The following is a 25,072-nucleotide window of genomic DNA, read 5'->3' as shown; positions in this document are numbered from 1 at the left end:
ATGGTTTCATGCTGCCTATGTTTAATTTTCCAAACTCTTAGATCAAAAGGCTGAATCTGTGTTTCAGCAGCTGTTGGTAACTTGTTTCTTCTCATCCTAACAGCACACCAACACGGTCTTTAAATTCAACCTGCTTGCAGCAGTACTTTTTACTGTTCATGTATTTTGGGATGGGTCCCGGAATACCTGACTAAATACCTGACTACACCCCCCAACCTCTGATAAGCCTGAGGTGCTTCTCTGCTGCAGTCACTCTGGCTGGTACACATTGTTCTTTGTTGCAGCTATAGGTAGTGACGGCTCCTTGAAGAAGAGGTCACACCAAATTCCCCGTCGTTGAGTCAATTAATCGATGACTGAAAAGAAAAATGATAACACATTACACACATCAAAAAAACCTCCCTGAGCCACTAAAGTAATCACCTAACTCTGAACTGTTATTTATTTAAAGTGTATTTTGTTAGAGAGAGAGACTCACTGTTTCCTTGTGAGTAAATCTCTATCTTTGTATTTCTGGCTGGATTTCTGACGAAACTTCATCCTCTCTATTAAAACAAAGCTCTGCAACTACTTGTGTTGACATTAGGACACTATAACTAAGTCAGAGTGTCGATACTTGCTGGTGTCTAGCAGGTATGATGAAACGGTTTGTCATCTTGTTTTTTCTCAGCATGCTATATTCACCACATGTAATTTGCTGTTTACCACTAAATGGACTAACGCAGTCATACCTTTGACTCTAAAGCCGAATTAGAAGCGATGATGCCAGGATACGTCACTCACCAAATAGACACGTGAAGATGCTTCCATGGAGCTGAACACCGTCACAGGTTTTTATTATTGTTATGATTATTGCTTGTGTCAGTTTTATTGATTATGAGCCATGAAACCTAAAAGATGCAGATGAGCAAACTGTGTGTTATGGTAACAGCGATCATGAGCAAATGCTTCATCGTCTGCCTTGCAGGAATGCCAGGAATCCCAAATTACTGTTACTTCCTTTTGAGCCTGAACAAGTACATTTAACAATGTCAATAAATCATGGTGAGAGACAAAGCTAATGTGCAATGACATAGGATGTTCAGACAGGCGTTCATCTTAACTGCCCTGTGCAACAGGTTTACATTACGTAATCGTAGAGACACTTTCACACTGGACATTTAACAGCCTCTTGGTGCCTCTGTGATTTGCCCTCTCCATTTTTTGCTCTATTCCTTTTTGTTTGCATTACAGTTTATCTTAGTCGCTTTGGTGCTTTTCTCAGATCAGAATGAAATTTCTCCTTCCTCTGAGCAAATTGCAAATGCTTTTATACATCTATCAGGTGCTTTCATACAATTCTCTGCTGTTTTATAACATCATCATTTGCTTATGTCATGTAAGTCAAAATGAACTCTACTTATGGATGCTGAATAGTTCTTCTCAATAAAACTAATAGTCTTCATTTCATTTCTTGAGTCATTACATACAAAATTGTTGCACTACTTATCAAATCCCATCAAATGGCCCTGCAAGCAGCCCTGGAGGCAGCATGTGGTGACATCACAGCAGAGTAATGCAGAGGGTGGATTCGCCACTCCCGGAGATTCTTTCCTCGCTGCTTTGCAAGGGATGATATCTGTTGTCATGCAAACGAAAATATGTGTCCAGACAAACAGGAACGTCTGGATGTGATTTCAGAGTCCGCAGGGTGATTTGCTGATGTTCAGTTTGTGCACAGCTCTAGCAAAAGGGTGTTTCTTATGTTTGTTCTAAATCAGTGACTGTAGTATATTATTCTTTTGCACAATGCTGTAGAATTGCAAAGAGCATATACAGTAAAGATGTGGAATGTACTTATTCAGTGTCTTGTACTCACTTACTCCCCTAAATACATCAATGTGTAACTTTACTGTAGTTTCCAAATGGCTGTACAAGTAGTGTATAGTGCTTTACTGAGCATTTTCAGGTATTGCCACTGAGTTCTTATGTTTTTTTCTGCATGGGAAACCACTGAGAGAATAAACTGTCATAATGAAAACATGACAAAGCCATTTGACTCTCTTGTTCATAAATGATGGTGTCTCAACTTCCCATTTTGATGACTCTGGCAGTTTCCTTGACAAATGTCCAAACAGTCATATCTTGGTGGATGAGGCCTTTAGTGAGAAAACTACAAATTACAAGAAGGATCCAGCCCCCTCTACTGGAAAACAGGATGTGTGTGGATACATATTATGTGAAGCCGAAATTCATTACTGTAAAATCTAACCGCACAAGCATGAAGAGAAAAGCTTTTTCGAACTTATTTAGTAACAAATCTCATGAACATCACCACAAACTGTTCTTTCTCCAAAGTGCTGATCGGCCCAACAACCCCCCCCCCCCCCCCCGCATTATAATCAGTCAATTTCTGCAGTTTCCTGTTTAAATAGATGCTAATCGGGTTCTGAAAGAATATATGCTGCTGCATGGATTGATGTGGAGCCAGTCAGCATTCCGACAGTCATCATCTCCTGATTTCATTTCACTTGCTTTTGACAGAATCAAGTTTCAGATAGCTCCACAGATGATGCGTGCGATTCTCTTCGGAGGGTCAAGTGGGATTAGTCCACTGTTCCTGGACCCCTGCCAGGGTTTAATGGAGCAGGAGTAACTAAACTGACAGGGATGCTCGCCGGCCAACAAAAGCCCCAAAACACCAGGCTTTGCTTAAAAATTGGGACATTCTGACTTACCCTAAGCCGGTTGAGATCAAGATGATTCTACGCTGGTTATTGCATTAATTCAGATTAACTGCAAATGCACTGATCCAACAAAAAAAAAGGCAAGGCATGCGTATCCTGATTCACAGAATGTATTCACAAGCGTACAGTTTATGTTTTCCTGCAATAACTGGCTTCAAGTCAGGAATATATATGAATAGCAAGAGGTAGGTCCGGGTGGAGTTGGATGGGGTGGGTGGGGGTCAACAGAGGTCCGCATTCCCATGAATCAGTTGAAAAAGCCTCGACAGCTATGAGTTGTAAGCTGTAGGTGCTTTTTTATTATTAAATTCATCTTCCATATTCAGAATGAATTGTGTTCCATCGTCACGTCAGACTTGGCCTGGCATTTCCCTCCGCTTCAGCTGTTACTTGGTGCTACTCTTAGCATGCTAAAAAGACAAACTAAAATAGTGAGCATGTTAAATGTTATACCTACTAAACTTTAGCACGTTAGGTTTGTCATTGTGACCATTTGAGAATACTGATGTCATTTTACCACCAGCAGGACGAGTGTCTTAGCGGGTTTTTTGCTCCTAGACCATGTTGTGTAGTTGTGGTTGTTATGAACCAATCAATGTGTCGTAATATTAGTGGCATAAGAAAATCTGATGCGTTAGTAAACACCCTTAATGCTGTGCCTGGAAAACAATAACTGCAAACCATCAATCGGCACAAAACAACTTAATCCATCTCTCTGTATATTTTGTGTCAAATTTGAGCAACATCAGGCTGCAAGCAGTATCACAGTGATTATGGTGGGTAGATGTATTGCATTTGAGAGAGTGTCCCAGTCGCAACCCTAAATTCACACCTAGAAACCAACAGAGGAGAATGAAGTGGTATTTATTATCTGAAGTATAATCCGCACCATTAAAGAGCTGTGGCTAAATCTACTTAAAGACACATTATGCGGGAAATGTTGTGCAAATGGCTTGTTTATCACTTCATCCCCTGTCAGCCGCTTGTTTCATGGCCTGGCTGTAACAGCCTGCCAGGCTTAACACTGGCTTAGGGAGGAGTATTATGCACCTATCTGTCAGAAATCTATCTCTATTGTTGCTATTAGAGTTTGATTTAGTTGTTTTTTTGCAATAAGAATGACGTTTCTGGGAGAAATGAAAGGCATTCAATGTCATTTTATTGTATGCGGTTGCATGAAGTTGCAGGAGATAATCAAAAAGAGTACTGTAGTATTCATTTTGAAGCGTTCTGCATTGATATGAGGGGGGGGGGGGGGGCTTGATCCTAATCGACACACATTGAGACCCTTTCTAAGAAGATTACTTATGTAAATCTGTGTCAGGATATACATTTCAGCATGTCTAGTCATTCAAAGAGAGAGAGCATGAGAATGCAGACACAAAGCATGCTTATGGCATCAGATGCACGGACTTGAGCCCTAGACTTTCGAGGGCAGGTCAAATCTTCAGTGTGCCTTTAACTGCTGCACAAATTAAACTTACATGCAAACTTTGCAGAAACCGGTTCACTCTGTTGCATAATGCCTGCATATATTTGCATTTGGTACATTGTAGGACAGCATACTGGTTGTTCGCCTGTCATTATTAAAGTGGCTGCTGCAGGAAAGAAAAAAAAAGAATCTTTGGAAGTTGAGATATTTAAAGACGTTTTCCTGTGTTTGACATTTACCTTGGATTAAGGAACAGCATTGTGCCTCACAGCTGCCAGAGGTATAACATGTGAATCGAGCTGGCAGCATGATGAGTGTCTGGGGGGGAGGGGGGGGCAACAGATGTTGTCATTCTACCACTGGGAATAAACTGTATGTCAGTGACACTGCAGGTGGTGGGAAAAAGGGGGGAGAAAAAGAGGGAATGAGAAACAACGGCAAACAGGAAACGGGGTCTGCGAAACACAATGCTCGCAGGGTTTCCTGCAGGCACGTCAGATAAGGAGCAACACTTTGTTTAAAGTTGTATTTTCATCCCCCTAACATTTCCGAATCTCTAAAACCATATCCAATACCGCTGTAGCTCTTTAGACCAACAGCTGCGACAAAGAGAGAGAGAAAAATACACATTTGTGTTCTTGAAACTAATGTGTGCAACAATGTAATGTGTGTGTGTGTGTGTGTGTGTGGTCCCATTTATGAACCCAACAACCCTGAAAACGACAGGATGAAACACGTTACATGTCGTTTCTGCTATAAACTTGCAGCTGCAGTCTAACAATGCTTCACTCAGCTGGGCCTTTTGGCACCAAATGTAACTTAGATATACTAAAACAATACAGCAGGATTTCAATGATGGCAAGCACAACATGATGTTGAAAGACATTTAAAAAGAACCCCTGCCTCCACTTCGGAACATAAATACAGAAGTATCTGTATATTAAAGGCTGTTAGATATCCGTCTGATTAAAGATCAATACTTGACATGCTGTTGCACATGGTTGCACAGCGGCTTGGAAAACGAAGGAGAAACAATAAAGCAACATCTGGATGAAGCACAAATGCGGACGTCACCCTTTAAAGGTCGATTCTGGAGCAACATCTCCCCCTATGAGCAGATAGCGGTATTACATCCAATAACTGGTACACAGCAGGCTGTACGGCGCAATAAACTATTATAATATACTTGTTGCGTATCTCGGGAATTACCTTTAAAAGCCTATGATGGCAAGTACATTATGAAAACGAAATGTAACACTCTTTAAATTTGGTATGTCTGCTGTTGGCGTTATGTGGGTTCTTCATCGTCTCCATCGATAAACTGATGACAGATCCTCGGTGGGAAGTGTTGAAGCGTCTCTCTGCCTGAGCGCACATTGAATTTGTATTAAATATGCACGAATTGTGGCATTGCACTGGCAAATTTAGAAAACAGAGTTCAGAGCAAATAGGCTCTCTCGCTCTTTCAGCTGCTATGAATTTAACATTCTTGCTTGGCTTCATGATTATATATATAAATACAGTATATATATATATCAGAGCAGCAGAAAAACAATCTATTATCTGCAAAATATACTTGAATAAGGCCTGATTGATTTTGATTTTTCTTGTAATCGTGTAACCCTAATCCTAACTCTAATTAAAAAATGTGACTATATTTGTGATGAAATATATATAAATTAAAATGTATTAAATGTTGCCACCTTTTTATATATATATATAAAATTAAAATCAAAAAAGTACGAAAATTGTGGACTCAGCCCCGTGACGCACGCTCCCGTCTTGTGGAACTATATTTCCCATCATGCAACGTTTCTTTACCCTCCTCTGACCTTGTGACCGAAAATAATCTGATCAGCTGATCTGACCTGGCAACAAAACAACGTAGCTAGCTCGAGAAATCTGCCTGGGAGGAGGCTGAAGAAGGAAACGTAAACACCGCTCAGCAGAATTCAGATGCGGAAACACTTTTAAAACACTTTTTCGAACGGAACGACGCGGAATCCCCTCCCGAGTCCCGACCCGAAGCAGAGCCGGTCTGCGGATATCCTAACGAGCCTTCACGTCGACTAGCTGCTGTTTTTGTTGATGTGTTGTCGGCTCTGTTGACATTCTGGATGCTTGTTCGGACTGCTATGTACTGTTAAGGCTCGCTGGTTTGCTAATTAAGTTTTTTTTGTAAAGAAAAGTCTAAATTAATTAGCAATAACGCGGCTATTGTTTATTTTGATCCACCGCATTTCCCTGTGAGTATTTTGAGGGGTTGCTTTGCCAGCTAGCCTCTTGTTAGTTAGCATCAACATTTGCACATTCGTCTTGCCCATTGTCTCGGTTGGTACAACAGAAGTGCATGTTTGTTTTATTATTTTTTATTTTATTCGCTGACCTCTGACACACACACTCTGTAACGCTGCAGCTAAATGCTAATCAATGCATGCACAAGCTAACTGTTCGTGATAAAGGCACATCAGGTGTTACTCAAGGAAACGGGTGTTTATTTCTGCGTTGCTGTTTGTGATTAATTATTCTATTTAAACCGTTTGAAGTGTTAAGATAAGGAGCGCTTTAAATTTGTGTCGTTGTAGTCTGCTATCACTTGAATTTTATGTTGTTAGTAAACACCAGACGGAGCAGCGCTCCTAATCTCATTGTGTAGCCACTATGCAGGGACAATAAAGGCTTTCTATTCTAAGAATTCAAGCTGCGGAAATACATTTGAACGATTACAACATTGGTCAGTTGTTACGTCAGCCAAACCTGTTACCGTGTTTGATTGAATATTGTAATAAGTCATTCATAATCAGTCATTAATAATTGCTGCATGTTGCACATCTTTGATTCACCGCTATTGGAAATTGCTTTTGCCAATAAGCGCTGTTCTGTATATAGTATTGTGAGAAACGATGAGTGGGCATGGCTCATCCTTAGAAAAGGGAGTCAATACTAGTCTCACGTGCCAGGAGAGTTATGCCTGTGGTGGTTCTGAGGAGGCGGCGTTTGAGTGTGACGAATGCAAGAGCTTGCAGTGTGTTCGCTGTGAGCTGGAGCTCCACAATCAGGAGCGTCTAAGGAACCATGAGAGGGTTCCCATTTGTCCCGGCCATGTCCCTTACTGTGACAACTGCAAAGGAGGAAACGGAGATAATAGCAAACGCCATAGGTCTGTGGTCCGCTGCCAGAACTGCAAAGTTAACTTGTGTCAGGACTGTCAGAAACGGACCCACAGTGGGGGCAACAAGAAGAAGCACCAACTGATGTCTTACGCTCCACCACCCAAACCTGTAGTGGTTAGCGCCGTCCAGACATCTGTACCGCCCACTGTTGAAATAGGTGATGAGATCAAATCTCAGAGACTCAAACGTTTGGAGAAAGTCTGCAGTTTCCTCTTGGTCGATGAGAACGAGGAGATACAGGTCAGTCGTGCAAACGTGATCCGTGTCGTTGAAAAGTTAAAAAAAACATTTTGTTGTTTAAATAACGCTTTTTTTGTTTTGTGTCTCCAAGATAAAAGATGAAACCTCATTCGTAAAGCGCCTGAACGCTGATCCCGACCAGCTGCTGAAGGTGGTGTCCATCTTTGGCAACACAGGAGAGGGCAAATCTCATACCCTGAACCACACATTCTTCATGGGCAGAGAAGTCTTCAAGACTTCTCCCACACAAGAGTCCTGCACAGTCGGAGTGTGGGCTGCATTTGACCCCATCCATAAAGTAGTGGTCATCGACACGGAGGGGCTGCTTGGCAACAGTTCCAAACAGGGCCAGAGAACACGTCTCTTGGTCAAGGTGCTCGCCATCTCTGACCTCATCATTTACCGTACCCATGCTGACCGTCTCCACGACGACCTCTTCAAATTCCTTGGGGATGCCTCGGATGCTTACTTGAAGCATTTCACCAAGGAGCTGAAGGCGACGGCAGCTCGCTGCGGCCTGGATGTCCCGCTGTCTTCCTTGGGCCCCGCGGTGGTCATCTTCCATGAAACTGTCCACACTAAGTTGCTCGGTTCAGGTAAAATATTTCAGCGATTGATTCATTTTTTTGTGTGTGACAGGTTTATTAGACAAGTCCAAGCTTGGAATTAAATTTGACTCAAAAACTTCCATTAGTGTGAGACCATGAATGGTCTGCACTGACTTTAAAGTAAGCAAAGGGTGAGGCTTCTGAAAATAAAAGCAGGTTTTGTAAATATTAGCCTTCAGTGTTTCTAATTTCGTCTTCATCTTCAGAGGCAGCAATCCACATTCCACTTGTGTGTGGAATGTGCTAACCCTGCTTATTTTGCAGACTGTAGTGGAGTATACAATTATGTTTTCGCACCTGACAGCTCCAGATCTGTGTCTGTATGTCACTACAACACATATTAATATTCCAGGTGATTTAAATGTATTCTCCTGTGAGGCAGATTCTGGCTTCAATTCTTTTTCTGTCAACTTAATAATTCTCATGCTAATTTTCTTTGGTTTGCCAGACTCCATTTTGAGCATCATGCCAGCTTTTACTGTTAGTAGATTTCTGTTATTGGTGTTATTGTGAATACGGGCTTCTTTATCAAGCTTGCACGCCTTCACAGCAAAGCAGAAAAGGAAACCAGTGTGTTGGAGCTTACACTCAAGGCCTCACAGCTTGCTTTTCACGTTATAATCATATGAAAAATAATCAGTACTTCTGAGAAAAACACTTTCAAAAGGTGGCAGGCCTCCAAATGGAACTGTTTTAATCCCTGATTGCTATTACTCTATGGTAACCTTCCTCATCTGTGCCTGTTTGTTTAGATGAGTCTTCAGAGTCAGTAGATCGCCTGTTGTTGGAGCGCTTCAAGAAGCTGTCTCGTTTTCCTGAGGCCTTCAGCTCCGTTCAGTACTTCGGCACGCAGACTCTCAGCCCTCCGACCGACTTCTGTGGTCTGCAGAACAAACTTGAGCAGCTCCTGGATAACAATGCCACCCGATCCCCACGCACTCCCGTGGTTATATTCAAAGCCCTACAGGTAGGCATTTGTCATCAAATCTGCGTCGGTGCAACACTTTGTTTCATCAGAGTCAAATAATTTCAACTGCGTTCCTACAGGCGTTGAGTGACCGCTTTAACGGGGAAATCGCGGGTGAGCTTCTGGCCCACAGCTGCTTCTTTCCCGATGAGTACTTCACCTGCTCCAGTCTGTGCCTCAGTTGTGGGTGAGGATCTTTCTGCCTTCTCAGCAAAATTTGAACCGTTATAGCCTGTCCTACAGTTGTTAAGAAGTTCTGATGTGCATCTTTTTGTCACAGCGCTGGCTGCAAGAACAGCATGAACCACTTAGGAGAAGGAATTCACCATGACACAAAGCATCGTTGCCGTTATTCTGTCCAGTATGATAATCGCATTTACACCTGTAAGGTAAACACAGCGCCCTGTCTCACCTGAGATAGATATATTACTTGTTTCATTGCTGATGAGCGTGACGATGATCACCCTGTCTGGTGCTTCAGTCTTGCTATGAACGGGGAATGGAAGTGATAGTTGTCCCTAAGACCTCAGCGTCCTCAGACTCTCCTTGGATGGGCCTTGCTATATACGCCTGGTCTGGGTGAGTTACAGCTAAAGGCCCTTCAGGCCTGTTTTAAAGCCGCTTATGTTACCTTTTTTAACGAATAGCTAATGAGTCATACATTTATTTGTCCACTATATCTTCAGGTATGTTATTGAATGTCCAAATTGTGGAGTGATTTATCGGAGCCGCCAGTACTGGTATGGGAACCAGGACCCTGTGGATACAGTTGTTCGCACTGAGATCCAGCATGTGTGGCCTGGGGTAAGAGAACCATCCAGCTGTAGATTGCATGTCCATAAATTGTCCATAAATCTGTAATTATGCAGGAAGTAATGAATAATAATGTCAAGAGGTTTCCATTTATCTGCTAATGTTGATAATGACATGCCTGCTTGTTGCAGTCAAATGGCTTCTTAAAAGACAATAGCAACGCAGCGCAGCGTCTTCTGGATGGAGTCAACCTGGTGGCCCAGTCGATGTCAGAGCTCAGCGTCAAGCCAGCTAAGGCCGTCACCTCTTGGCTGACGGATCAGATCGCCCCGGCCTACTGGAAACCCAACTCCCTCATCTTGGTGAGTGAGACGCACGGCCCTGCCCTCTGCTGCTTGCTAGCCACAGCCAAAACAACACCTCGGTGTCCAGAGGGATGTTTACTGTGTGGCGTTCTGCAGCTATTACACAACTCTGTATTTGCAGGTCACAAGATAAAAACGGCTGTTGGCCAGTAATGATATATGTTGCTCTGACTTTTGTCTTGTTAAAGGTTTGCCAGAAATGTCACGCAGTCTTCCAGGACAACGACACCAAACATCACTGCCGTGCCTGCGGAGAGGGTTTCTGTGATGGCTGTTCCTCCAAAGCAGTACCCGTCCCAGAGAGAGGCTGGGGTCTTGCCCCTGTCAGAGTTTGTGACATCTGCTTCGAGCAGAGGGCCTCGTACGCAGGTGCGCACTCTGACTAATGTCATATATTGCCGTTTAAGATTTGACTGAGCCCAGCTGGAACAAAGATATTTTCTTTATACAGAGCTGGTCGAGGCAGAGCTTGAGGAGGAAGAAGGCGGAACCCTTGCCAGGAAGGTTGGAGAAGCGGTGACTAACACCATAGGGGTCGTGGTCACTGCTATTGACATCCCACTTGGTGAGTGTGACCCATTGCCTAACTTAAGGAGTGTTGTTGTGGTCAGAAGAATAAATGACCTCATAAACGTGGGTGAAAAGACTCACTGCCCTCTAGTGGAAGAGGTGTAGCATACCAAAGTAGCTTTTAATTTGAAATCTCAACGAAAAATGCAGAAAATGTACGATTTGTTAATAGTCGAGCTCTAATGGAGCCTGTTGAATGATTGAAAACTCTGCTCAGAGACTATTTATAATTTCCAGAGTCATGGATCAACCCAACAGCTGAGCCATACAATAAGTAATATGTTGTAAAAATAGTCAAAATCCAAACAGGGGGGTGTTCATTCCCATTATTGATTGTTGATAGACTAATTTTTTATTAAAATGATGATGAACTTTCAGTGTTTCAATATAGTGGGGCCCTGTAAACAACAGGCATATATACATAGGGGCAGCCTAACATACAGAGAGGGCATAAGGTGAAGGAGCCGCCATATTCTGTGCGCTTGGAGAAGGTGGGGGGTTTAAAACATAAAATAGGCCATATATTTATTAGCGTGTGCTAGGCTGCTACATGCGCCTGTTAAAGTTTTATTAGCAGCCACTGAGCAACACAAAATCTGCTGCTGTCACAATGAAACCAGCCAAATGATTTTCAGCTAAGGACTAAATTCATATTACGGTACCCAGAGGAAAAATAACTGCAGCGCGTTGAAAACTGAAAACGCTTTGTTATCAAGAGCCTGGTATTTTAAATAGAGTAAATTACTGTTAATCAAATTTGCTTGTGAAACAAAGGACAATATTGAATCAGTAGAGATGGGATGTTTTATGGTTATGGTTGGAGGTTGAGGTTCTAAATTAAACAATAGATCAATATATTGCGTATATTCCACGTTTCTGTGTTCCGTGTAGGCCTCGTGAAGGATGCGGCCCGTCCCGCCTACTGGGTGCCCGACCAGGACATCCTTTCTTGTCACAGCTGCCAACGAGACTTCACTCCCAAGCTGTCTAAGCACCACTGCCGTGCCTGCGGCCAAGGAGTGTGTGACTACTGCTCCCCAGAACGTCGTCCAGTCCCATCGCGGGGCTGGGATCACCCCGTGCGTGTGTGCACCAGCTGTAACCAGAAACCTGGAGAGCTTTAACAGGGACGGCCTTCCTTCCTCGGACCTCGCGCAGCTCGCAGTCCGTCACTGCCTTACCGCCGTGACTCGAATGGTTCTGTCTTGTATCTGCAGAAAGGAAGCTTTTAGGCATATCTCTCTCTCTCTCTCTCTCTCTGTCTCCGTCTCTCTCGGACATTTAACAGATTTCATAGATCCTGTGGCCTTTGTAGAATAGCCAGAATTTACGTGAGTTACTTGACTGAGTGTGAAACTTGCATATCAACTCTGGCTGTTCACAGAGTAAGTATTTTAATTATTATTATCGACACAAATCCCTAATTTTCTTCTTTTTTTTTTTTAAATAAGGCCCTGTGCTATTTTGATATTATCTGAAAATATAATGCATAAAAAAAGAATCTTCATTTAAAGGATATTATTTAGATGAAACCCCTCTGGGGTTAGTGTGACTATAGTTTCCAGCTATTCTTATTAATAAGAATTGTTCTAACGTTCATATGATGGCTGCATTGCAACATTTTAGTTTTTGCACTAAGCCAATTTTCAGCTGTTATAGGCTGCTGCTTACATGGCCAAAATCCAGATGTCCCCACGATCGAGTAGTTTGTCCCCAAACTGAACTGAAATCTGCCCTAGATTGTGGAAATCTGGTGTGCCAAACAAATCATTCAGGTCACTGTCTGTTATAATGTCTATATTTTATTTATCATGTAATTTCTGGTTGTATGAAGACCCAGAACTATGTTAAGGGGTTCTTTGAAATATTGAAAAATAATTATTTATTGAAGATTAAAGAAAAAAATACTTACTAGGTTTCTGGTGTGCATGACAGTCTGATGAATTTACAGGCTTTTAATAGTTCAGAGGATGATCTCTGAATAAACCTCGTATCTGTAGCAAGTGGGATTTTAGCATAGAACACCTTATAAAATGTATGTATTGTGTTTTTGTCTCTTGACATCTTGATTTGAATCTGTCTGCTTAATTATCTGGATGTTGTTTAACAGAAGTGAGGTGTAGTCAGAGTTTGTAGTCAGACTTTGTTGTGCCTGTATATGACCCACCCCATTTTTATTTTGGTTTAATTTTATGTCAGAATTACACACAAGCAAAAAAAAAAAAAAAATAAAAAGCTTGGCGATAGCATTGAACCATATTTAGTGATTTAGAACTTTAACTTGTCTTTACGAGTTTGGATTTATTGAGAGACAGTCAGACCTGGATGTCATATAAAGCACAAGGTGATGCATTTAGCAAGTATGCTTGTATGTTCTTGAACAAAATGAGAAAAAAAAGGTCTTTGTCCACTGCGAGCTGTCTCGTCTGACTTGTCTTGAAATATATTTATTTCTCAATGTTGCGCCACACACGCCTCAGAGATTCCGGTGTTGCACAGTATAGAATAGGGACCTCATCTTGCTCTATTAATTATACTGGAGTTCATTTCCATGGATATTTGCATCAACTGTTTCATCAGATATCTTTTTTTTGTTTCTATTACGTAAGGTGCTCTCATCAACGCTTACAATTCGAAAACTATTGGAAGAACAATTTAAACAGCCATGCTATCAGCTCCTACTTATCATAAGCATGACCTGGAGTTGCCTCGATGTTTTAGTGGGTGTGTTTGTGTTTAAACGTCCCTGTCAAACCACTTGCGTATCCAGAATGCGAGAGGAATAGATTGTATGTACACTGGTGTGTCATGAACCTTTGGTTCCATTCCCTGCCGGCATTGCAGCTTCAGACATAGGAGGGAATTTTATTTTGGTTGGTGCTTATTGATGATGATCAATGATTTATAATTATTTTTAATAAATTATGAAATCCAAGCTTCCATGTTGATATTCTGTTCCAGCAAGCTGCACGGTCTCCGTGCGCCAAGGAGGTAATTTTGCATTTGACATGAATCCAAACTCCAGTGTGAGGGTCTCTTTAAAAAGTGCTGTTATTCCGCCGCTGTAAAAAATAAATAAATACAAGGGAAAACCCTTTGAAATAATTTTGACAGTTTCCCCATGAAGCCACGCCCCGCTCGGCGTATGCTGCAGATGTATTGGTCCACGAATTCACCCCCGACCTCGGATTGGTCCGTTCCCGTAGGTTTCCCTCGGAACTGCAAGACGCTGATATTGCGTTACATTGTAGCAAAATGGCGGCTGTCATTCAGAATCCACTGAAAGCGTAAGTAATTTGGACATTTATAAAGCGTGTGATTAATTACTTTGTTGCCAACCGGTGCGCCACAGCCGCCTGCTCGTGCGTGTCATTTCCAGCCGCGTGCACGTGACGGAATAAGCTGTCCAAATTAAATTTAAGCGCACTTCTTGCATGGCAAAGTAAGCCTCGCACAGTTCTGTTCAATGCCACAAGATTCTAGACCTTAAGTCTTAAACGCGTGCGTAATGTTCCGTGACGCACTGGCTTCTCCTCCACACGGTTACGCGTTCAGCCGGAGACGCTGTCGTCTCACACGGGCTTATACATTTAGACGAAAACTGCCGACAACGCGGCTTCGCGTCGCTCCCAATAAAATTAAAAGCCGACTTTATCCGTGCTCGCCGGGGCAGAGCCGGCTACATGACGCACCGAAAGTGGTTTTTATAGTTGCTGTGAATTGTCGACATGTCAACTTTGGCTCCTCCGAGCGCAGACGTGGTCCCGATCCGGTAACGCAGAGGAGGAGGGGGGGGGGGGGGGGCGTTTTTGTGTTCGCATGCTTTCTGGATAAATCCGACAAAAGTGACAACAAATTCTATTCCGCTGTTAGAAATAGGGCAACGCCGTGCTTAAATAGCGCATTTATTTATCGCTCAACTTCAAATAAACGCTCCTCCTTTTCTCAATTTTTTTCTTTGTTCTTCTGTATTGCGCCCACCGATTGTTCTTTACGCATTCCGGTAAGTTAGACGCAACTGCGCCCCCCCTTTGCTTGTTGTCATTTTATCCCCCTTCGTCTGCGCGCATTCGTCTGCTGCGTGACAGAATCGTTCAGCCTGGTATCGATGCGCGTTGTCACCATCATGGCTCCTCCGGAGCCGGGGAGGCGCTCCACTGCGCCTTTAAGCGGAGGAGCGCTGGAGATTAGCTCGGACCAGGAATCCTGGGTCCATCTGTCGGAGGAGGAGGAGATGCTCCTGCAGGGAGAGAGGAAGGAGAACCATCTGCATCGGCGTGGAAAGCGCAAGGAGTTCACCCCATGACAGTTTGCGTCGTTCCAAAAAAAACAAACCGTGTTTCTGCAGCAAAGGTGGTGCAGAACTGCGATCTATGCCCGTGAAATCAATATATTTCCCCGTGAGGCTTGTTTGATTGGTCTTCTGCAAGATGAGACCTCAATGTGGCTGAATCCTTTAAAATCGTGTGGATCTTGAGCTGAACACATTTGCAATTTCTGTGTCATGAAAAATACTAACTAAATGCAAAAGTACATAAATAAATAAATAAAATAAAAAAGTAAACTGTGGAATGAGCAAATAATTATGTTCCACTTTGTGACCTCAACCCCCCGGAGCTGAGATAATGCAGATTCAGCCTCGCATCTTTGTCAGTAACGCATAAATAGTTGATCAATTCCTGATTCATTATGCTAGGAACGTCTTCCCGGGGTGGGTGAGTTCGTTCGTAGGTACCGGTATTACATGAAATAAGGGAGACATGTGTAAAACCACAGTGTGTGTCATGTCCTGAGTTTAATGATGCAACAACTGATGCTCTCCCAGTCAGGTCGGATTCTACTCTCTGAGAGGCCCAACTTCTGGGGGGGGGGGAAGCATGGCTGAATTTGGTAATTGTCGATGTTTTTAGTGATAATGGGTATATGAGCATGCACTGGACACAAGTTTGCTCTAATAATAATACAGATTAATAGATGAATGTGTGTTAGATCAGCGTCTTCCTGACTGAACGGCGGCAGCAGAACAATTCAGTGAAGCGTTTTATATTCCCAAAGTAAAGGCACGTAGTGATCTACTCATCCCGGATGTGCGTTTCTAATAGCGACGGGGCTATTGCTATTGGGAAGTGCATTTGATCACCAGTCTTTCTGGCCCGCCTCCCCTCTCCTGCGCTGCTGCCGATAAGATGCTGAATCATCTTGGAGATGTTCTCGCATTCTGAAGCGCAATGTCTCCTCGCCATAAACTCCGCTCAATGAAGCGTTTCAATGCGCTATAATTAAACTCTGTCTTGGGTTTCTGACTTAATTTCACACGTTTGTCAGATTATAATTAGCCCACGCTTGACACTAATTGGATGTTGTTCCCATGGACCAGTTGACCTTTTTTTTTTTTGTGTGCGTAATAAGATGATTCACTTCAGGGAAATTAAATGCTGGGTTTGACTTTGTAGGGGTGTGGAGGATGAAGCTGCGGCCCCCCCGTGAGGTCTGTCCCTGCTAGGAGTTTCGGAGGACGGTAATCTCCACAATCTGCTGATTTAAAATGGAGGTCTGCAATATTCGATTAATAAAGAAGCTCGTTGCTCCTGCAGACTTCCTTTTGGTCACTTTCACGGCTTCCCAGATCTCAACACGTTTAGTGAATGTGAAATTAATACCAGGAATGTCAGCGATTCCATCCGAGCTGTAATAAAAAAAAAAAAGGAATATTCTTAAACAACTCCCACGTCTTTGGGTTCCAAGGATGGGATCTGACCAGACGAGGGGTTTCCCTGCATCAGTTTGCGTCTCTCCTCTTCCTGACTGAGTGTCTCAGCTCAGTCTGCTTGGAGAGTTTCTCTGTGTGATCTCTCTTGTTAAAATTCCTGCAGCTTCAGGGATGAGACTGTGCCTGAGCATGGCTGAAGTTGGTGTTTCCTTGGTTTTATACGTAATGAGAAACCCCGTGCGGCGTCTTTCCAGAGCGTCGGGGTTGTAATAGTATGATTCTCACACCAGGAAAGAAAAAACACAGTTCGATATTTATTCATCAGGATTCCCGTGTTGGTTGACATGCCCTTTTGAACGCCCGGTCTCGTTCTTTTTATCCATCTCCTTGTTTTGCTGCCGCCTCTTCACCCCTGCGCCTCCTTATGTACCTGCGACTGTTTGCTCTTCTCAGTCGCACACTGACACGAAGCCTCTTTCCCAGAAGGCTCACACACACACACACACACACACACATACACACACACACATTCCAAACCGCTGTTCATCCACTGCACATCATCTCATCACCAGCTTTTTGAGACGGTAGAGGAGGACAGAAGGAATGAGCTGAGTGGAAGAAGCTCACAGCGTGGGGCTCCTCCAACTCCTCTACCGCTAGTTTTAGGTTCCAGGCTCGGCTTACCGCCCTGCAGTCTGTTAGTTCCACTTCAAAATGGCCGTCTTCCTACTGTTGTAATTGGACGCACATGGTGAAGCGTCTTTATGAGCATGTGGAGATGTTCAAACCGCGAGAATCCCGAGCCGTTGTTTGGCCTCGGCGACCTTCTCCGTGATTCTGAGTCGCAGCGTTTCCTCCATCTTTGATATAGTTCAAATAGAACCTGCGCTTGTGCTGGGCTCTCTGCTGAGATTAATTAAGCAGCCTAATCACCATAGCAGCCATGTGGCAGCAGTTGAGGGCTTGAATGTGAAATATCCACACCCCCCGCCCCCCACCCCCATTTCACTCTGAATATTAACAGTGGAACCCTAAGGGACTGCCAAACTCTCAGTGGTGCTAAGAAAAGTGGATGTGAAGGGTGAGAGCTTAGCTGCTTCTTAATCGGACTGACTTTACATTGGACTCCAAAACTGTGGCACACAGCCGGTCCAGAATCTGACAAAACAAAGAGCCCATAGAGGTAGAAGCATGTTTAACCTCCCTTCCTCTCATTGGCGATCAGGAAGCGACGAGCCGGGGCTCGGCTGTCGGTGGGAGAATGATGTGCATTGAACGGCGCTGATAAAACGCCGGAGCAGGCGGCACCGCATTTTATGTCTTGGGGAGGGTATCGGGACTCGCATACAAATGTTGCGGCGTCTTCACCGTGTGGGTGTTATGGTCTTTACCCAGCGAATGAACGGGCCGTCGTTATTCTCCAAACTGAGCTGACCTTCCACCCCTGCAGGTTGGGCGACCAGTTCTACAAGGACGCCATCGAGCAGTGCCGCAGCTACAATGCCCGGCTGTGTGCCGAGCGCAGCGTGCGCCTACCGTTCCTGGACTCGCAAACCGGCGTGGCCCAGAACAACTGCTACATCTGGATGGAGCGACACCACCGCAGCCCCGGTGGGCAAACGCACAAACGCATGCTCGTGCATACAAAAGGGTTTTTAAAAATCAATTAGACTCGTAAATTGTTGTCTTGAGCTGTGATGAAGAGTTATAGATAATGATTGTTTTCAGTATTGATTTGTGGGGGGGGGGGGGGGGGGGGAATGCAGGAGGGGGGGGGGGGGTGTTTGTTTTTGCTTGATCAATCAGTTACAAATAGATAATAACACGGCAGAAAACATGTTTTTAACAAAGCCCAACGCCACAGCCTCAAACCGCTGATTTTGTTTACCGAAAGCTGTTGGACGTTTTTCTGTATTTTTAGTCGCGTGACTCAAAGGAAGGCGGCGTGTCGTCTGGTTCCCCCGCCTCGGTCCAGGCTCTACTCGGCCGCTCATGAATGATTTGTCATGGAATCTTGTTCCGACATTCCTGCACGAGGGAGGATGATCTTCCTGATTGTGGCACCAGTCGGCAAGATCGCCGAGTTTTCACTTCTTCTTGGAAATGCCCGACGGCTCGACTTCACCGGGCTCCGTCACGTTCTCGTTGCAACACTGTTCTGTTCAGCTTCACATGCCACGATTTCAATTTGGTAGATTCAGTCAGATTTTATTGATTTGAGTTGTTTTCCTTTATTTGTATTTTTGTTTGCTTCTTCTTTTGAATGGGTAAGTGAAGGAGCTAAATAGTTCCCCTTTTTTTCCGGATTGTTTACACCCGCCACCAACAAGACGGATAAAGCAGAAATGTAATATTTGTATACGTATAGGCCATGTATACTGTACATATGTACAAAGAAGACGTTAAGCGAGGACCATCTATTCAGTGATGGTGATTTTGCAACTGGTGCGTTTTTGAGGGCACTTAACTCTTTCTGTCTAATCTGGAAAGTGTATTTAAATACGAGTCCGTGTTTCGACTCGGGTTCTTATTGCTGTGTTTTAACAGGCGTCACAGCGGGGCAGATGTACACTTACCCCGCCCGCTGCTGGAGGAAGAAGAGACGGCTGCATAACACCACGGACCCGCGCCTGGGCATCTACGGCCTCCACCTGGGTAGGACCCTGCAGCCTCGTCTCCTTAAACTACCTGATCATGCGATAATCTGGAATAAGCTCACTTGAAGCATATCGCTATGTCTCAGCATACTGAGCCAAACAGGCTGCCAGTCATTTCGCTCGCTGCGTTCGCCCCTGCTGGTTAGCGTGTTTTCTGAGAAGTAGAACATGTAATTAGATTTGCCTTTGCTGGGAGCAGTGAGTCAGAGTTCAGCCACGGAAGACCTTATTTAATAAATGTTATTGGCGAGGGTTCGGCCTTCCCTGGCTCACCCGACACGTTTTCCCTCTGCGGCGTCTTATTTCCTCCTTAGCACCTACCTCCCTTGTTGCCTGGGTTTGTCTCTTTCATCTGTTTTCTCATTTTGACACGCAACCTGAGTGTTTGTTCCTCCAGAACGCAAATATCTGGTCCATTCTGTGCCAAAGTTTTGCATACCCATCAGGATGTTCTACTACCGTTAGTAATTAGCCTGACAAAAGAGAGACGCCCCATGTTTTATGTAGTTTCTATGAAAAGCAGAGAGAAATGTGGCGTTTAAATTTATTTTAATTTTTTTTGACGTGCACAAAATAAAAAGGCATTTTGATTGGATTTAACTTTCAACATTGTGCGGTGGAACAAATAGAAGTTCAGATTGTAAGATGGAGGTGGAAGGAGAAAGCAAGATGGAGTGATACCATATGAACCAAGCCTTTGTTTCCCCAACAATAGGCACTAACATCACGTTAGTGTCTATTGTTTTCCACTGAGCTAATGCTCGCTAAGACACGCCACCACCACACTGTCCCTTCCCTCTCCAGCAGCAGCCGGTCGTACGTGCCGTCTGTCTCCCCGGCGGAGGGGGGGGGGGGGGGAACGTACCCTGATTTAACCTCCCATTTCTCATACGGAGCACGTCGTGCAGCCGGCCAGAGGTGGCCGGCGCAGGGCAGCGAAGTCTGTCTCGCTGCCTCGGCTGCTTGTCTAACCGTTGTGCTAGAGACTGGGGCTGCATGCAGAATCAGCTCCTTGCTGCAGGCTGCTGCCGACTCTATTTTTAGCCCCCCCCCAGCTCCCATGGGTTGAACGGGAGGGAGGGGTGTATGGCGGGGGGTGGGGGGGTGGGGGGGGGGTCTGTCTCGTCGCGGAGAGTTGAAAGTCAACGTGTGCAGACACAATGGTGCGAGGCCGCTGTCGCACGGTGGAGGGGCCCCATTTTAAAAGCGCTCCTCTGCCTACCTATGCAGTCTGATGTTGCTTTATTGCTCTTCTCGTGGCTGCAGCGCTAAAATGGACTCGGACTCTGGAGTCCAGGGGGGGGGGGGTTCTGAGGAGCGTCCTCTTTTGAAACATCTGCACAGCAACTGCGTGACCACGCAGCTGCCTGTGTGGAAGAGATTCTCAGTCAGATCTGCAGACCCAAAAGGCTGCCGCAGCTTTTGTTAGCTCTACACTGCTTTAGATCCTCGGCCTGCATCTCCACGAAGAAGGCAGGTTAACATGATAAACCACTGTTCCTTCAGCTCGGCGTCTGCATCGTGCAGCAGTGTAGTGAGCTCATCAATGCTCTCTTTAGAATCACAGGGTACCTTTTTTAAAAAAAACAAAAGTGATGACACATTCTGTTGGAGACAAAAAATGAAAGGTTGACGGCAGCTCGAAGAAACAATACTAATGCAGTTTCCCACATGGTTTTATTAAGAGGACTCAAAGTGGAGAAGAAGAGACATAATGGGAATGTGCTGACAGAAAGCCGCTTTCAGAGGCCAGAGAGCGAAGCTCTGATGGTTCCTGTCAGATTAACAGCTTGAAGACGCACAGACTTTAACATGGTGCAGCTCGGTTATTGTAAGCAGCATACAAGAAACTTTAAAGTGAGAAGTAGACAAGTATAATCGCATGTTTGTCTGTCGGTATTTCGGTCATTCATCACGTGTTGCCGGTTTTTGTCTCTGTACAGATGGCAGCCTCATGTCTAAGGACACCTTGCCCACCCAGAGCACCACACTGGAGGCTCTGCTCCGAGGAGAAGGTCTAGACAAGAGGAACAATTCTAAGAACGACGAGGAGAGCCTGCTGGAGATCCAGGTGAGTTCCGTCAGACAGGTCTCAAATCTTATTGTGTGTGTGTGTGTGTGTGTGTGTGTGAAATTATTCATTGTGCATGAGGTTTATTGGCAAAATATACCAAATTAAACAGTTTACGGTTCAATGCAATAGATTTCCAACCTCGTTCGACACAAAATTCTACTTTTACAGACTTACTGCAGTCTCTCTTTCTTACTCTGACGGCACGAAACATTCATATCAATGAACGATGATGTTTTCATGCCTTTATTCAGCCTTTCAGCCCACAATAAATATCTAAACTGAAACAAAAGATGCAGCACTTCTGTCAAAGGTGCAAATATTTTGTTAGCAAGCTGCTGCTTAAAGCAGAGGCGAGCCTTGAATGGTCCTTGTCTCTTTGACTCAGAGGGTTCTGGAAGCGGATGCAGCAGAAGACGCTTTCGATGACGATGACGACTATGAGGTGGACGCTCCCAAGAGGAGACATCGGGGCAAAGGAAGAGTAAGTTAACACAGAGATCCCAGCAGTAGTAGCCTAGTTAGGTTGTGTGGAGTTATGTTATCAGCCAATGTCTTATAAAACCTGTTAAACAGCTTCTGGAATCAAAGTCAGTGTATTTACTCTTAAATGCTGGAAGGATCTGTGCAAAGACTTCTCTGGAGAGGGTGACTGTGTTTTTCCTTAGGGTCGAGGTTCAGGCCGCAGGAGAGCAGATATGGATGATGATAAGCCATATATCTGTGACAGTAAGTAGAGACCAAACACAAGGCTTGTTTCCTCCTCTGAGAAATGTCTGCTCCTGTAATTTGGTTGCACAGGAACGTTTCTTATTCTTACATTAAAACTCTGTTTGTGTGAAGATGAAACTAAACGGCAGCCTCTAGGATTCCCAAACGTGCGACAGGCTGGGTTGGGTGTGTTGGATCACTCCATTTTTGATGGAGGCCCTGACCTGCTCTTCTCTTCTGTTGTGTTACAGACCGGTACAAGCAGAAGCAGAACTCAAAATCTTCAACCTCAGGTACCCTCGTCTTTTTGTTTTAATGGATGGAAAATGAGCGGTTATATTTCGAGTGCTGTGATGATTTGTTATTGATTATCTTGTCTATATTATCTTGCTTTTCGTCGAGCTGAAAAGTGCCATGAAGGGAAATCATTGATGTTGTTTGTGTGTTATCGGACTGACTTCTGCAGTCAGACTCTAAATTGTTTTTTTTCTATTCTGGATTCAGAATAATTCCCTCCGTTAAACTCTAAGATTTCTGTTTAGTTTTCTATAACTGATGCTCTTTTCTGCTGATACAAAAACTGCATGTATGTCTTTTTAGTTGTTGCATCACCAGACACTGATTCCCTTAGTGAAGGGCTAGTTTTAGTCAACGCCTATGTTCGTAACAGGTGGTCAGAGGAAACCCTGCTACTACTAGTACTACTACTTGTTTGGCAACGAGTGATGCTAATAAAGCTGACCGTCTGCCCTCTGTCGCAGTATGTGCGAAGCGCTACAGGAATCGTACGGGGCTAAGCTACCACTACACCAACGCTCACCGGGCAGAGGAAGAGCGAGTCGGAGAGAGGAGCGCGCTGGCATCCAGGTCACCTTCTGTACAACAGACTGACAGGCACAAACGTAAGTTCTCCACAAAGCGCTGACGTACCGGAGGCGTGTGTGTGTCCTGTTGGATAACTTGACTGAAATGCTGTATTGAAACAAGCACGCAAAAAAAAAAAAAAACACTTAATTAAAGAAGAGTCGATGAACGTTTGTATTTTAGGAACTGAGATTTGTTTTATAAGTTCTAAAAATTCCAAAGCAATCAGTATATAGAATGCATCTAATTGATTTACCCAGCCAGTGTTAAAATCAATTGTTTCTATGGGGTTTTTGGGGCTGGGGGTGGGTAGGTCTAAAGGCTCCAGGTGGGACGAGTATTCCCAACAACTACTGTAATAAATGCCAGGGCTCTAAGAAAATGGGCAAATCCAGGACTGCCTACTCAGCCTGCCAATGCACAAGTGAGTCCATACACTCTAAAGGTAACGTATGCATACGTGATGCTACACGCACCTCGTGGCGCATCAGCTGCACGTTGTGAACTCTGTCCCCCCCCCTTGTGCCCAGCTGACTGTGGGGAGGAGAAAGATGACGGGACTTTCACTGGAGCGGAGGAGCTGTTCAGCACCACATCTGAGAGCGACACTTCCACCTTTCATGGCTTTGAGGATGACGAGCTGGAGGAGCCAGCCACAAACCGCAATGGAATATCCAAACGGCACAGATAGGAAAACAAAAACCTTTAGATTTAAAGAGACTACTTTTTTAATGTGGATTAACCTCTGGCAAAAATCTGCTGCTTCTTTTTCAACGTTTTTTGTTTGTTTGCAGGAAGCACAAAAATGATTATTTCAGGACAAAAGTGGTGTTTTATTTACTGAACTTGATTAATTTATGAATATCTTATATTATATATAATCACATTTAAGACTATGAATAATGGTCAGTGTTTCTTGAAAAGAGACTTTGTCTCCATGCAGAGCAGATGTTTTTGGAGGTTTTTAATTTTCTTCTCTGAAGGAGGAGCAGTGTAATCTGAATCTTTTTTATGCAAAAGAAAAAAAAAATCAAAACACTGGAGAAGATGGTTTTGGAGCTGATTGAATGTCATTGCAGACCCATACTTGACACTTTGGATATTTTGAAGCAGTGGCCACACTGACTATGAAGGTGTCTCTGCTCTGGATTAAATTTTTATGAAGATGAAGTAACCAATGAATGGACAGTCACTGGAAATATTTGGAGATGAAGAAACATCTAAAATGTTGTCTTAGCAAATATAGGAGACTAAATAATGAAAGGTAAGCAATGAATTCAAAGATGAAAGAAGCTGATAGCACATTGAATTAATAGATCTTGGCCAGACCGTTGTGAGTCTAATCCGTCCTGTCTCTGTTCCTTTGCATAGGAACACTCGGCACATGTGAAGGTGACCAATAAGAAGAGGATTCAACTCAAGCGTTAATGAGCCATCATGTCCCTCCTGATTTTGGGCCTAAAATAACAGACTGAAATGGATGGACAGACATCTGCCCCTTCTGCAGGCCGTGTGACCTAACTGAAGTAGCGGCTTCCTCCATATATATTTATCCCATTTGAACATTTAAAATGTGATTAGATGCAGCTTCATTTTGACTTTCTGCAATCTATTGGAACACCACTGAAGTATGGGAACACTAAAGGCTAAGCATTTTGTACTGTTTATGCCCCGACTGGTGCGTCTGCCCCCCCACCCTCCCCCGAGGCCAAGCCTGCCCACTCCTACCCTCTGACTGTGTGTCTGCTGTGTGATCTGATGTGGCACTAAGGTGTCATTATCCTCATCACTGTGCCAGCCTGCTGCCCTGTGCTGGAAACCAGCTCTGATAGCCATGACCCTCCAATCTGATTGGACCAGTGACCCGCTGACCCCCAGCCATAGAGAGGGTGCTTAAATCCATCACTATTTACATGCCGACCAAGTGGTCATGAAGGTTTTATCTTTCTGCTTCTGTCCCGGATGTTTGATCCGGGGCCCCTCTGAAATGTATGCAGCTGTAATCTTTGCCTATTTTCTCTATTGTATAATATTTCCATGTTTTGAACTCGGTAAAGTTCAATTACTATGACTTCCTTGTTTTTCAGACTGTATTGAAACCTCTGTCCTGATCAGGTGCACAATAGCCACAGATACTCAGGCATCTTTAATTTCCTCTGCTGTTGATTGTTCAGCCACTCATGCTCCGAGTCATGTGATTGTATTCAGTTGGCACAGAGAGGCAA

The 25,072-nt window shown here is 44.1% G+C and overlaps 2 protein-coding genes across 2 annotated transcripts; both read left to right on the top strand.

The window, feature by feature from the left end:
* Positions 1 to 7,061: 7,061 nt before the first annotated feature.
* Positions 7,062 to 13,769, top strand: zfyve1 (zinc finger, FYVE domain containing 1). The gene is made up of 11 exons (XM_068751636.1): positions 7,062 to 7,571; positions 7,663 to 8,167; positions 8,932 to 9,146; positions 9,227 to 9,333; positions 9,427 to 9,535; positions 9,628 to 9,725; positions 9,833 to 9,950; positions 10,091 to 10,261; positions 10,453 to 10,633; positions 10,716 to 10,829; positions 11,726 to 13,769. The coding sequence occupies exons 1-11, from the start codon at positions 7,062 to 7,064 to the stop codon at positions 11,956 to 11,958; spliced, it is 2,361 nt and encodes a 786-aa protein (XP_068607737.1). The 3' UTR covers positions 11,959 to 13,769.
* A 320-nt stretch (positions 13,770 to 14,089) lies between these two features.
* LOC137907849 (zinc finger protein DPF3-like) lies at positions 14,090 to 24,588 on the top strand. Its single transcript, XM_068752202.1, has 11 exons — positions 14,090 to 14,121; positions 17,995 to 18,155; positions 19,092 to 19,199; positions 21,145 to 21,272; positions 21,661 to 21,756; positions 21,941 to 22,001; positions 22,235 to 22,276; positions 22,745 to 22,885; positions 23,161 to 23,271; positions 23,378 to 24,111; positions 24,219 to 24,588. The coding sequence occupies exons 1-10, from the start codon at positions 14,090 to 14,092 to the stop codon at positions 23,536 to 23,538; spliced, it is 1,041 nt and encodes a 346-aa protein (XP_068608303.1). The 3' UTR covers positions 23,539 to 24,111; positions 24,219 to 24,588.
* The last annotated feature ends 484 nt before the right edge of the window (positions 24,589 to 25,072 follow it).

This window comes from Brachionichthys hirsutus, chromosome 18 (genome assembly GCF_040956055.1).
Source record: "Brachionichthys hirsutus isolate HB-005 chromosome 18, CSIRO-AGI_Bhir_v1, whole genome shotgun sequence".
Lineage (NCBI taxonomy): Eukaryota > Metazoa > Chordata > Actinopteri > Lophiiformes > Brachionichthyidae > Brachionichthys > Brachionichthys hirsutus.
The sequence above is the reverse complement of the archived record's forward strand: the minus strand, read 5'-3'. Positions and strand labels throughout refer to the sequence as shown.

Bases quoted from the DNA above. Each gene is read 5' to 3' on its own strand.
- zfyve1 (XM_068751636.1), top strand. From the start codon at position 7,062: ATGAGTGGGCATGGCTCATCCTTAGAAAAGGGAGTCAATACTAGTCTC. The intron at 7,572-7,662 runs GTCAGTCGTGCA...TGTGTCTCCAAG, and splicing joins ATGAGAACGAGGAGATACAG to ATAAAAGATGAAACCTCATT. The intron at 10,262-10,452 runs GTGAGTGAGACG...GTCTTGTTAAAG, and splicing joins AACCCAACTCCCTCATCTTG to GTTTGCCAGAAATGTCACGC.
- LOC137907849 (XM_068752202.1), top strand. From the start codon at position 14,090: ATGGCGGCTGTCATTCAGAATCCACTGAAAGC. The intron at 21,757-21,940 runs GTAAGTTAACAC...GTTTTTCCTTAG, and splicing joins GACATCGGGGCAAAGGAAGA to GGTCGAGGTTCAGGCCGCAG. The intron at 22,277-22,744 runs GTACCCTCGTCT...CCTCTGTCGCAG, and splicing joins CTCAAAATCTTCAACCTCAG to TATGTGCGAAGCGCTACAGG.